The sequence below is a fragment of the Podarcis melisellensis genome (assembly GCF_964234715.1).
Source record: "Podarcis melisellensis genome assembly, chromosome: 4".
In the NCBI taxonomy this organism is placed as follows: Eukaryota; Metazoa; Chordata; class Lepidosauria; order Squamata; family Lacertidae; genus Podarcis; species Podarcis melisellensis.
In genome coordinates, this window is record NC_138531.1 from 64,493,762 (window position 1) to 64,506,461 (window position 12,700).

At 44.0% G+C, this 12,700-nt stretch overlaps 1 protein-coding gene across 5 annotated transcripts in view; it reads right to left on the minus strand.

Moving 5' to 3' along the window:
• The window catches only part of ILDR2 (immunoglobulin like domain containing receptor 2), a 36,713-nt gene that overhangs the window by 11,923 nt on the left and 12,090 nt on the right, over positions 1-12,700 (minus strand). For 3 of the 5 annotated variants that reach the window (XM_081907877.1, XM_081907875.1, XM_081907876.1), the window contains 2 exons: positions 2,573-2,629; positions 428-574 (listed from right to left, as the gene is read on the minus strand). In XM_081907877.1, coding sequence (XP_081764003.1) covers positions 428-574; positions 2,573-2,629 — 204 coding nt within the window. The remainder of the gene's footprint in view (positions 1-427; positions 575-2,572; positions 2,630-12,700) is intronic. The other 2 variants (XM_081907878.1, XM_081907879.1) reach the window with 1 other exon arrangement.

Consider the following 12,700-nt stretch of genomic DNA (forward strand, 5'->3'; position numbering starts at 1 on the left):
GGATTTTTCAAAAGGCTAGCAGGAAGGAATACTGATAATCCTCTTTTCAAGGGGCTGTTCAAAGGGTGTTTTAAAGCCTCATAAGAACTAGCTGCTCAACGCCACCCAGAACCCACAAGTGGAACATAGCTGCGGCTGGATTAGAGCCAATCTATTTTGCAGTCACCCCATGGATGATTGACATCCATATGAAACTCTGCTCTGTGAAAGGTCAACCAATACACGTTTGGCTTCTCAGTTCCCAAGGCAATTCGTCAGCCTGATTTTAATGAGCAGCAATACTTTAGGGCTGACAGCTGGATCCTTCAGTTCTGTGAGAAGCACAGGAGGAGAAATATCATTTTAGCAATGAATACGGCAAGGAAGATAGTGTATCTACATGAAAATTGCTTCACAATTTCGTCCACATTGTGAACAAGTCACTCACGTGCCCGTGGACAGCAGCAGGTATCTGGGCAGCAGGGGCAGCGGACGTAGCAACAGCAGCTATGAGGACAGCACTGGCACCAGCAGATCCCAACCAGGAGGAAGAAGAGGAAGACGCCCAGGATCACCAAGCCCACAAACACCCACTCTAGAAAGAGAGAGATGCAAATGTGTCAAAATGTTAGGACTATTTAGATTAATTCACTGTGTGTGTGTGTGTGTGTGTGTTTACAAAAACCTCGGAATGAGTGTCTTTGGGGAATACTAAAGGACATGTAAATCAATTGAATTTGATAAATGAAAACATCTATTAATGCTTAGAAGGAAAGGCCACCTTCAATATTTTTCACTCCATACAGGCAACCCCCTATTTATGCACGTTCAATAAGTATGCAACCACGCACACACGCATCATACAGAACCTGGAAATGACCCGAAAACGTCACGAAAACATCACCAAAAGTGCAGAATGGGGCAGGGGCCCAGCCCCCTCAGAAAAAACTGCCTCGGCCCCTAGGAGTCAGCACCTATGCTATGATCTATAGATTGCTTCCATTATACCTAATATTTACCTGGAGACCCAAAGAAAGCTATAATTATCCAAAGATTGTACTGCCCCAAGAAAAGAAAAGTGCTTTTGCCCATCTCTCATAGCAAAAGCCAAAAAAGCAATGGGTAGGCACAGACAGCAATCTACTAAGTGGTAAATGGCAGGATTTTAAGAAAATAGCAGTTCCTCCATATAGTGCTGTACAGTTGTATTGTGTTCAGTTGTATGTGCAAGTTAGGATTTTCCCAGTAGTAGCAGTCTCCAGCTACACCAACATAGGGATAAACACAACAGCTTTATATAAACAATACTGGAGTATCCATTGCAGCAGTAGATTGAGTAATACCCAAAATCTATCTTGCCTGTAGGGTTTTTAAAATACCAACCCTCAAAAACTACCAAACCGCCTATCCATGTATGTCTGGGTAGCTTTAGCTGTGGGACGCTGCTGTACAAAAAACTTAATTACTTACCAAAGCTGCTTCTAGACTGTCACTAATTTGCGGGTAGAATGCAATATAGCAGCTAATACAGAATGTGGCAGCTAGACTGGTGACTGGGAGTGGCCGCCGAGACCACATAACACCTGTCTTGAAAGACCTACACTGGTTCCCAGTACGTTTCCAAGCACAATTCAAAGTGTTGGTGCTGACCTTTAAAGCCCTAAACGGCCTCGGTCCAGTAAACCTGAAGGAGCGTCTTCATCTCCATCGTTCTACCCGGACACTGAGGTCCAGCACCGAGGGCCTTCTGGTGGTTCCCACACTGCGAGAAGCAAGGCTACAGGGAACAAGGCAGAGGGCCTTCTCGGTAGTGGCACCTGCCCTGTGGAACGCCCTCCCACCAGATGTCAAAGAGAAAAACAACTACCCAGACTTTTAGAAGACATCTGAAGGCAGCCCTGTTTAGGGAAGCTTTTAATGTTTAATAGACTATTGTATTTTAACCTTGGGTTAAGTACTTAATTCGCTCCGGAGGTCCGTACTTAACCTGAAACTGTTCTTAACCAGAAGCACCACTTTAGCTAATGGGGCCTCCCGCTGCTGCTGCGCCGCCGGAGCATGATTTCTGTTCTCATCCTGAAGCAAAGTTCTTAACCTGAGCCCTATTTCTGGGTTAGCGGAGCCTGTAACCTGAAGCGTATGTAACCCGAGGTACCACTGTATTCTGTTGAAAGCTGCCCAGAGTGGCTGGGGAAACCCAGCCAGATGGGCAGGGTATAAATAATAAATTATTATTATTATTAATTATTATTGATGCAACATCATACAAACAAATCAGAAAGAATACTCAATAAACAGCAGGCATCATAGAATCTCCCTGCAAACTTTGTAAAAACAAATCTGGATGAATGCTTGATGGACAGGTTGGTATGGAAGTGACCCAAGTGAATGGTCACCGTTGTCTTGGCATGCTCCGTGCCACTTGCTAAAGCCCCAGTTGTTCTCCCCAATTGCTAGTTGCAAGCAGTTGCAAGCAGTTATGGAAAAGACGGGGAATCAAGGGCACATGCACAACCAGATGAATGCACAAGATGCTGTGGTTGAATGGGAAGATAAAGTAGAAGAATGGATAAAGTGTTAGATGACGGAGTACCTGGCATAATCTCCACAGCAAAACTGGGCAGGAGATCAGCAAGCAGCCCTGTCCTGCCTAGAAAAGACAGAGGAGGGGAAAGAAGGAGAGAGGTTAGTGTGCAGGAAAATCACTCCCTTGCCTCAGCTTGAAGCCTGCTCTTATGTTATGATGAGGTCTCTATGCTAGGGATGGGGGAGACATTTGATTCAGTTTCACATTTAGAAGTGAATTCAAACTTCCAAAACAATACAGTACAAGAACAAACCCACAGCCATCCTGCAAAATTCGCATTATTCTAAATTTTGCAATGGACTTTGCCTACCAAGTAACGTGTAAAAAAAGATGTACCTGCTGGAGTAAAGTGTGCATAAAAATGCATACAATAGTGAAAATAGCATACAGAATTTATTCTGTTAGAGAAAAGTACTACCAAAAAGGGTTTATTAGGTGAGATTAAGTACAAAAATACTATTAAGAGAAATTCACGCTAAAATGCTGGTGGATTTTCATGAGGACTTCCTTTTTTAAAAAAGAAATGTGATATGTAAATGTGGATAACTGAATTTAAGATTAGAAAAATGAGGAACTACCGTATTTTTCGTCCCATAGGACACTCCGTCCCATAGGACGCACCTAGTTTTTTTGGGGGGGGGGATTTCCTTTCTTTCCCCCCCCCCAAATCAGGTCGGGGAAACCAAACCAGGTCGGGGAACAGAGGGATGGCAGCGCTGCGCCTCCCCGCTGTCCCCCAAGCTTGTGGGGCTGTCCGATGCCTGCCCAGCGCGCGGAGCGCTCTGCTTCAGGGCGCACTGCGCGCCGGGCAGCAGGCTGCTATCTGCGGGCTCCCCAGGCTTGCTGATAGCTTCCTGAATCCTGGAGAACGAGAGGAGTCGGTGCGTACCGACCCTTCTCGCTCTCCAAGCTTCAGCGAAAGCCTATATTCGCCCCATAGGACACACACAGATTTCCCCTTCATTTTTGGAGGGGGAAAAGTGCATCCTACAGGGCGAAAAATACGGTAGTATGATTCATGTGTGGTTTCTCCCCTTTCTTATTTCTCAGTGAACTGTACAGGAATGGATGCAGTTCCCATTCTCCACATCTTTAAACTGATACTGATTTAAAATAGGTAAAGGGCAGATATAGGAAATAGCTGCAGGAAGCACTGCTTCAAAGGAGAAATAGTAACTATACATATTACATTGTTTAGCTTCATACATACATATGTCTCTTAATGAAACAAGACCAAAAAAATCATTTTGGCCTAGACTTTCAGTATATATGGCCTATTCCTTTTGAGACTTTATTATAGGTAGCAGTCATAAATTCTGCATTGAGCCTGCATAGATTGCTTCCAGTTGACATGGAAACAACCTGGTTCAGCGGTGCTTTACAGAAAGGAAAGGCTTGACATTGTAAAACATACTCCACAATTGTGTTAGTAGCAACTTGGGTCATTCCAACCTTGACTGCCTCTGGTACTTTTAGAGATGTCTGGTAAAAACCCAGAGATGCAGGGACTTGGGGATAAGGTCTCTTAAAGAAAACTGATATTCCTAAAATTAGCATTGTAATCTGGATTTTTTGTTGCCATTAAAGCACTGATAAAATCTCAGTTAAAATGGAGAATGCAAAGAGCTGAATGATTTGCACCATCAATCCTGGCTCTTGTGAATACAAAACATTGGCCCAATTTCAAGGAAAATGTAATTTTATCAGCATGGTAAGTAGTATCCTGTACAGAGTTTAACATATTCACCTTCTACATTTATGCATCTATATTTTGTTACAGCTCTTGATTAAATGGATGCAATCGAACATTTTCATATCCAATTTAAGAGCCAGCTCATTAGCATGATTAGATATCATCCTAAGACCTGCAGGTTTCTTAATTGGTCAAAATGTTAATCACCACAAGGAGCCATCCCAGGGTCAAAATAATCCACAAAATTACTGTGGATGACCTACAGTAGGATGTTCAGACAGAAATGTGTATGAATTAAGTCTCTTGGCACTCAGAAGCTCCACAAGCGCACCATGAAACGGCAAGAAAAGGAGAGTCATCTTGAATACAGTGTTATGTTGCAACTTGTTCTTAGTAGACATATACTGCAATCCTAATGCATCTTCATTTAGCAGTGCTATTGGATTCAATGGGACTTAATCCCATGTGACTGGATTACAGTCCAAATAAACTGCATGGACCATAAGATCAGTCCATTTTGCTTTACTGTATTTATTTAGAATCCATTCATGAGAAAGGGCAATATTTTACTTTCAGGAAGATAGTCACTGGCTACAGGATTCTAGATACAAACTTGTCTCCACATCAGTCAGCCAGTTCTGCATTAAGCAAAATTTAGACTAAGATCACCAACTGGAATTCAATTCTTTCCTACTTCTAGTTTTCCCCATTGAATAAAAAAGAGGGCTATACTTATTAAGACTATAGTATATGTTTCTGGTCCCCTAACCATGAGGCTATTGTCAAAGCAACAATAAAAGCACTCTAAAGTCTAGTAATGCTTTGCCACCTGTTGCATTTCATCAAAGCTGCTGTTATATCACCACTGTAACATCATCAATCATAAGTGGCTCTTGGAGCCATAGTGGAACGCAAAACTGATTCTGCAGATAATGTGCTCACATTTCCTTATAACAATAATTGTTTCTATCACCAATAGTTTTCTTGCAACTATCTTTGGGCTGAACTATATGTTACACACATAACAAAAGGCCAGAAACTCATTTTCCTGGGGGAAAGCAGTTTGCACTGGAGAAGCAACGTAACAGGGAAGGGATCTTTAACTCTTACTATTCAGAGTGCTTCTTCCTACCAAATCCTGCTCTTTTCTACTGCTATCCCTACAAGGTCCCAAATCCATGGTTTAAGACACCTGGTGAGGATACGAGCACTGTTATGCTGGAAAAGGACCTTCACAGTGTAGCATTTTCTTGATCTAACTGTGCCCCTCCAAAGTTCCTATTATCCTTGTTGTGGGTAAACATATGAAAAGTACCAATCAGGAAAATGGCATGGGCAAAATGCTTCTAAACAACATGGCAGTCCTGATTCAATTCTCCCCTTCCCTTTAAAGAGAAACTAAACATTGGGAGATCCCATCACAAATCTCCCACATTTCCTCTAGTTCGACCCTGAATGTAACACTGTACCTATTCCTTCATACACATTTAAAACAGCAACTGCACTAAACACTAGTCTCAGTTGCATGTATGTTTATGACTTTCAGTCACAAAAAGCAAATATGTAGGGAGAGAAAACTTCTAAACAAGTCTTTTCTGGTGCCCTCCAAATTTATTTATTTTATTATTATTTTTTGCTAACCCCATTGTCCCTGACCATTGACCATTTTGGCTGGGGCTGATAGTTGTGGGCCAAAACTATCAGAGGCTACCAGGTAAGAGAAGCCTGCTGATACCTGGAGTGTGGGGTCATGTTTTCTAGTTAGGGAATTGTGTGAATGCCTAAAGATCTGGAGAACTGAACATTCCAAGCACTCTCAAACTGTGATCTGGCCTCCAAAACAAAACAGATGTGGTAGCCAACCCCTGTATTCCAGCACATCCTGTCAAAACAGTCAGATCAGCCTCGATTGCCAGGGACCGTGCTGCACCCTCCACACTCCCACAGAACGGTTTACAGCCAGATTCCAGAATACAGCATACACTTCAGACAAAGCACACACACCCGCCCAAAGACTGTGTGTGTTTTGTTCTCGTCTCACAGATTTCTTCTCGCCCTTCCCTCCTGCCCACCACCCTGTCTAATGTGAAGAATTCAATCTCTAAAGGAATTCACTAAGCTCTCTCCTTGGGGGCTAGTTCAAAGCACGGGGGTGAGGTGGAGGCAGGGCAGAGGCCGTGCCTAGATCTGAACCTGATGACTTGAATATTCCAACAGAAATTAAACAGCACTAAATAACTGTGCCATCGCCCACCTTTCAGCATTTTGATTCCCCCCTCCTTTTACACAAGCTGCATTAATTCAAAGATAACCGCTCTTCCCAATGCTGCGTAATTCCACCCCCCTTCACAGAACCTCCCCCTGATCCTAGTTTTTAATACCGGCTGTTAAGTAGGCTGCTGAAAAACACTACAGCTGACCCAGCCGCTCTTGTTCATACCAGTGGTAACCACAGCAACGGTAGGGGGGAGGTAACACATGGGCCTGTCATGAATGCTCGCTAATTGAAGGCCAACTTTCCTCCCACAGGGATGAGCAACAAGTGAACCAAAAATATATAACGAACGAGGACAAAAGAACACACTGGGTGAGGAAGGAAGAGGTCTGAATACCTCTTGGAAATTTTCAGGCAGAAAATTGAGACATTTTGCACATTTAGAAATTTGATAATCCAGGCGCAAGGCAGATGTGAAACAAAAGGTTGTTTTTATGGGACTATATCGGGGGGGTAGAAATTTGAAGGGTACAGTCAACAAATACACAAGGGCTGCCAGGATGCAGCTCTAATATTCTTAAAGGTTTTGGTTTTAGCAATCTGCTTGAGGAAACACACAAGTCTATTCCACTGCCAACATTCAGTTTCTATTTGCTTCCCAGCCACAGTGATGCAGAATGAGAGCATGAGCATTCAGGCTTCCAGCCAAGGGGCAACCAACATTTTTGGGTATGTCCAGGGGTCTCTCTCTTTTCTTCCCCTGCCCCCAAACTGTGTGAGAGCAGAAACTGACATTGGTGCAATTAAAAGAAGCTTGGGGTGGTTGTACCTTACTCCAAAAGAGGCAGTCAAACCCTCCCCTCATGACCATCTTCTTTAAGAGATAACTTCCTCAGGTTAAATGTACAAAGGTAAGCAAGGACATTTATTCACCTCTTCTCGTAATTGTACACTGGGAATAGATCTGAATCTGGCACTTAGTGGAGGTGCCAAACTCAATTCAAAATCAAAAGCAGGAGAGTACGGAGAAGGAACAAGCTGGCAGAGGAAAATAGCACATTAAGCGATCCAGATAACAGACCATCCATCTTGGCTTCCTGTTTATTATTGCTATTTCTTGCTGGAAAGGAAACTGCAGACATTTGATAAATCAATTGCAACAGTAGCATAGATTTCAGTGTATTTCACCTCCCCATAAACATATTTTTATCGGTGTGGGCTCAAAGCCCTCCTGTTTTCATGTGTCAGTAACTCAGAGCAACTATCCTCCTGCTAGGCTGACTAGATGGCCCAGTTTATTAGGATTTTCCCAGATGGTTATTTCCAAATGGCAAATTTGTCCTTGTTTCAATAATAAAAAGAAAATCTAGGACATGCTGTCATTGTCTCTATTCCCGCTGCACTGCTGATTATACCTTTTGTATAAGTACATCCAGCAGCTGCCTCTCTGCCGTTTCCCTAAATGCACCTGCTGCCTCTTAAACCATCAACGGAAGTTTGAGCCAGAGACATAATCAAGTTGCAAGGAGTGGGCAGCAAAGTCTACAGAGAAGGAGCAGGCACTGCTTTGGCATAGCATGTACAAAGCAGAGAAAAGAGCAGATACGGGGAAGTGAGTTACAGTGTTAAAGCAAAGGAAAGATATACTGCTCCAAATGGCAGGGGAATAAATCAGAAGGGCAAACTCAAATATGGGGAAGGATGAAGAGAAGTTGTAAAATTTTGACAAAGGAAAAATAAATAAATGAGACAAGAGGTAAGTAGGTAATGGAAAAAAGGAAACATCCTATGAGACAAGACACACAAAAAAGGTTGAAAAAACACCATGGTCGGTCAATGTGAGGGGGTGAAAACATGCAAATGTAAACACAGTAAAATAGCAAGTGCAGCTAAGCACAGAATAGGAATTTATGATAACATTGTTTTTGGACATATTGGATTACAGCAGTCTGGTTCTGCAGCTCTCTAATGGGAAAAAGGAACTATTGTTCTTCTAGCGGTGGCAACATGTGGCTATTTGGCAAAACCGTAGCACTCGTTGGGCCTCGACATTTAGACATGATCCCATAACAGCATAAAAACGATGTAGAGAGGAAACGCGTCTCTTGTAAATCAGAGGGGCATCCAGGAAGGCACTGAGAGATTTACTGGGAGAGTGTGACCATGTAATGAATTCCTCTTTCCTCCCTCTGCTAGAAATAAACTTCTTCTTTTCTGCCCATCCCTCTCTTTCTTGTTTTGTCAATCAAGGAAAGAACAGCAGCAGCTATTTGCAGAGATCAAAGTTTTAACAGGCAACAGAGACCGCCAAGCAGCCTGTTACCATAGAAACCTTAGTAACGGAGGCCTTTGAATTGTGCCGGTATCCTTTGTTAGCAGCATGTGGCCGAGACTGGCGAGTGAGAAGGAATGATGGGGAAATCTTTGGACAACAAGCACCACTTCTAAATAGCATTAAAGGAGGGGAGTAGGACTGGGCAGAGGACAGTGGCGTAGCGTGGGGGGTGCAGGGGGGCCAGCCGCACCGGGCGCAACATCTGGGGGTTAGGGTTAGGGGGCGCAAATCCACGGGTTAGGGGGCACAAATCCACGGGTTAGGGGGTGCAAATTACTTGCCTTGCCCCGGGTGCTGACAACCCACGCTACGCCACTGGCAAAGGAGACTCAAAGGCTGCTAACAGTGCCATGTGGGCTTGAGGCAGAAAGACTGGGGGGGGGCGAGGAGTTACAGCACACTGAAGATGCAGACGGGAACTACCACTCAATCAGAAACAGGCATTCACAAATCATGACAAAAAAATTAATAAGGAGTTACTTTGTTCTACCCTTTTCATATTACTACTATGTGTGCTATCCTGTTAAGTTTTACTCAGAGCAGGCATTGAAATTAATCAACATGGCAAAGTTAGGTCCATTAATTTTAATACCACCCAATGAATACCACCCACTGTTTGCTTACTGATTTGTTTATAGATGTCAGGAGTCAAGCCTGCAGCAGGATGGTGGGACCTTGGCCCCTCATATAAAGCAAAGATTTAGGCTGTGTGTCACACCATGCTCTTGCCAAAGAGCCAGAGTCCTGAGAAACACATGAGCAGTCTCCCAATGGGGCAATAAGGGGTCAGGGATTAGGTATCTGACTGGAAAAGAAGCAGAGGAAGGAGTGCCTAACCCTTTCCCCTCAGGCCATTTTTCTCTATATACTACATTTGCACTTTCTGTCATCATGCTGCTGAACAAATAAACAACGAAGAAGAGAGCAGGCAGACAGGTGGCCCAGGCAGGCCTTTCCATGCACTTCCTGCCAGACTGGGGTAGGAAGAAGAGGGAGGGCAGACAGACACCACAGGGAGGCAGGGTGAGCAAACAGACCAGTGTGGTCTGGCAGGCAGGTGGCCCAGGAAGTTCTTCCCAGACTCCTCCTGTTGTTGCTGCCATCACCACTGGTGTGGGGAGGGGAGGGGAATGAAGGGAAGAAAGTTGCTCTCCACTTTGTCCTGCTGCCATCACCACCTTGTCAACTTTCTCTCCTTCACCCCCCCCCCACAGTGGCAACAGTGACAGAAGCAAAGAAGGGATGGGGTTAGGGAGTGGCAAGGGGTTGAGAGGGTTTTTGGTGGCAAGCTGTGTGGGAGGGGGTTTGGGACCAATTGCGAGGCAGGTGCTGGCAGTTGGTATGTTTGCGAGCAACACAAGCAGCCTCACAAGTCCCTAGTGCAAGTGAAAGAAGGGGCAGGGAGAAGCCATGCCATGAGAAGAAACCTTCTTTGCATACATCCTTCCTGCTTGGACAGCTCCTTTATCAGTGAGTGTGTGGTGACACCACTTTTGAATGGCAGACAAACTCAGCTCCCATCCACAGTGGCTGCTCTCCATCTTAACTTCCCCCAAGTGCAATGCCTGTCCCTTGCCTACTGAGATTGGACAGCCAAGTTCAGCTTCCATTCAAGAGTAGTACTGCTCTCTGCTCTCTGCTCTTTGGCCACCAAAGGAACCAGCAGCAGGCAGCAGGGTTAGGCCAATGAAGGACCCTACTGAGCCCCTGGGGCACTCAGCCAATGTCTGAGCTGGCTGGCTGTTGGTGCTACGCCTGCTATTCATCACTAATCTCCCAGTCAGGATCAACATGAAGCAATAATATGGGCAGGACCTGCAAACAAGGCACTTTTAATTATAGGCAGGGGAGCCCCAAAAGCTTCAATAGAACTTTGCCTGTTCACACTAGAACAGCTGGTGCTGCAATTACATGTTGTTGCAAAAAGGGAAAGAAGCCCACCGCCACAAATCAAGTCTGAAAGGAATACGGGAGGGTAGACAACAAAGAAAATATTTGACTGCATTTATTTAGCAACATCATCTGGAATTCTCTATAAAAAGTAAATGGGTAGAGGATGGCAGTTCCACAGAAAAGAGTCTGTGCAGAAGCGACCTCAGACGCTATTCATTGCAGCTGCTTGAAACGCAGTTTCTTCACCCAGTCTTACTTCCTCTGTCTGATCATACTCAGACCACCACTATTGGATTTGGCAACCACAGGATCAGATAATAGACCTATAACTCTGAGGGAGCAGGCAACAAGAGTGTCTGCTGTGAACCCTTCTTCCCCAAACTACCACTTCCTCCACACAAGTCTTCACTTCTGCTTTGGTGACAGGGGATGTGATAAGACATCTACTCTCCAGAGAGTGCCAGTTGCTAATCTGCAGTTTAGCCTTTCAGTGGACTATGTTGTGGGATAACAGCATCCCACAACATATCAAAGATACCAACACCTGTTTTAATCACAAGTACAGTGGTACCTCAGGTTAAGAACTTAATTAGTTCTTGAGGTCCGTTCTTAACCTGAAACTGTTCTTAACCTGAGGTACCACTTTAACAAATGGGGCTCGCTCCTGCTGCCGCTGCGCCGCCGCCGTGCGATTTCTGTTCTCATCCTGAAGCAAAGTTCTTAACCCAAGGTAATATTTCTGGGCTAGTGGAGTCTGTAACCTGAAGCGTATGTAATCTGAAGCATCTGTAACCCAAGGTACCACTGTAGTTGCTGATATATGATTGGCAGCTTTTCAGCAAAACAATATAAAATCAGTGGTTCGTTTAACTATCATATCTTTATCATATTTTAAGTAGAAATTCACTTGAAGGATTCCTCTAACTTTCGCATCCATATCACCTTGTCTAATGCATTTTTGCTGAGGCAGAAGAGATCACTAAAACTGACCTAAAGTAGCATGTCATCCAGCAGGGCCCTCACCTCGCGTGGAGTCAGACTTTCCTCTCCACAGAGGCTTTTCACCCACTCTGCTTGCAGCTATTTTATTCTATCCTATAGGGTTGTCACGTGGAAGATGAAGCAAGTTTGTTTTTTCCTGCTCTGGAGGCTAGGACCCAAACCAATGGATTCAAAGTTACAAGAAAGGAGATTCTGGATAAATATCAGGAAGAACTTTCTGACAGTACAAGCTCTTCAACAGTGGAGCAGGCTTCCATGAGAGGCAGTGGGCTCTCTTTCCTTGGAGGTTTTTAAGCAGAGGTTGGATGGCCATCTGTCATGTATGATTTAGTTGAAAATACTGCATTGCAGGGGGCTGGACTAGATGACCCTCGGTGTCCTTTCCAACAATGTGATTGTAAACGTATCCCACCAACACATACACAGACAGGAGGCATGAACTGATAAAGTAAGAAGGTGTATTTCCATAGCTGGTGATGACAAAACGATCCTTTCTGAAATCTGATGGTAGGGAATCTTCCCATTTCTTGTCCTAAGGGGGGGGGGAGAGAGAGATAATCTGGCCACCTCCAAACTGTCAGTATTTTGCAGGAAGGATTTAAATAACATGCCAGAAATTTAGGTTTCTGCAATTAAAATGGATTAAAGCATCCTGTCACAACATATCTACTTTATAAAACAAAAAACAAGACTTCTGGGATAGGAAAGTGACAGGGAAATGTACTTAATTGTGTCAGATATTTGATTAATTAACAAGAAGACGTACAGTATAACCACCACACGCAAGCAGTGTGATGCCAGTGAGCAACCTTTTGATAAAGTCGTGGTTTTCTACAAATGCACTTATGAAAAATCTTGTGAAACTGCATGCTCACTTTTATATATCTAAATCAGAATATATGTGTTTCCTGCCTCAATCAGAAAGATTCAGAGGTTGCTCTGTCTGTATGATTAGTTATTTTCTACTTCTACAGTTTTAAGAAATATTGCACAGAA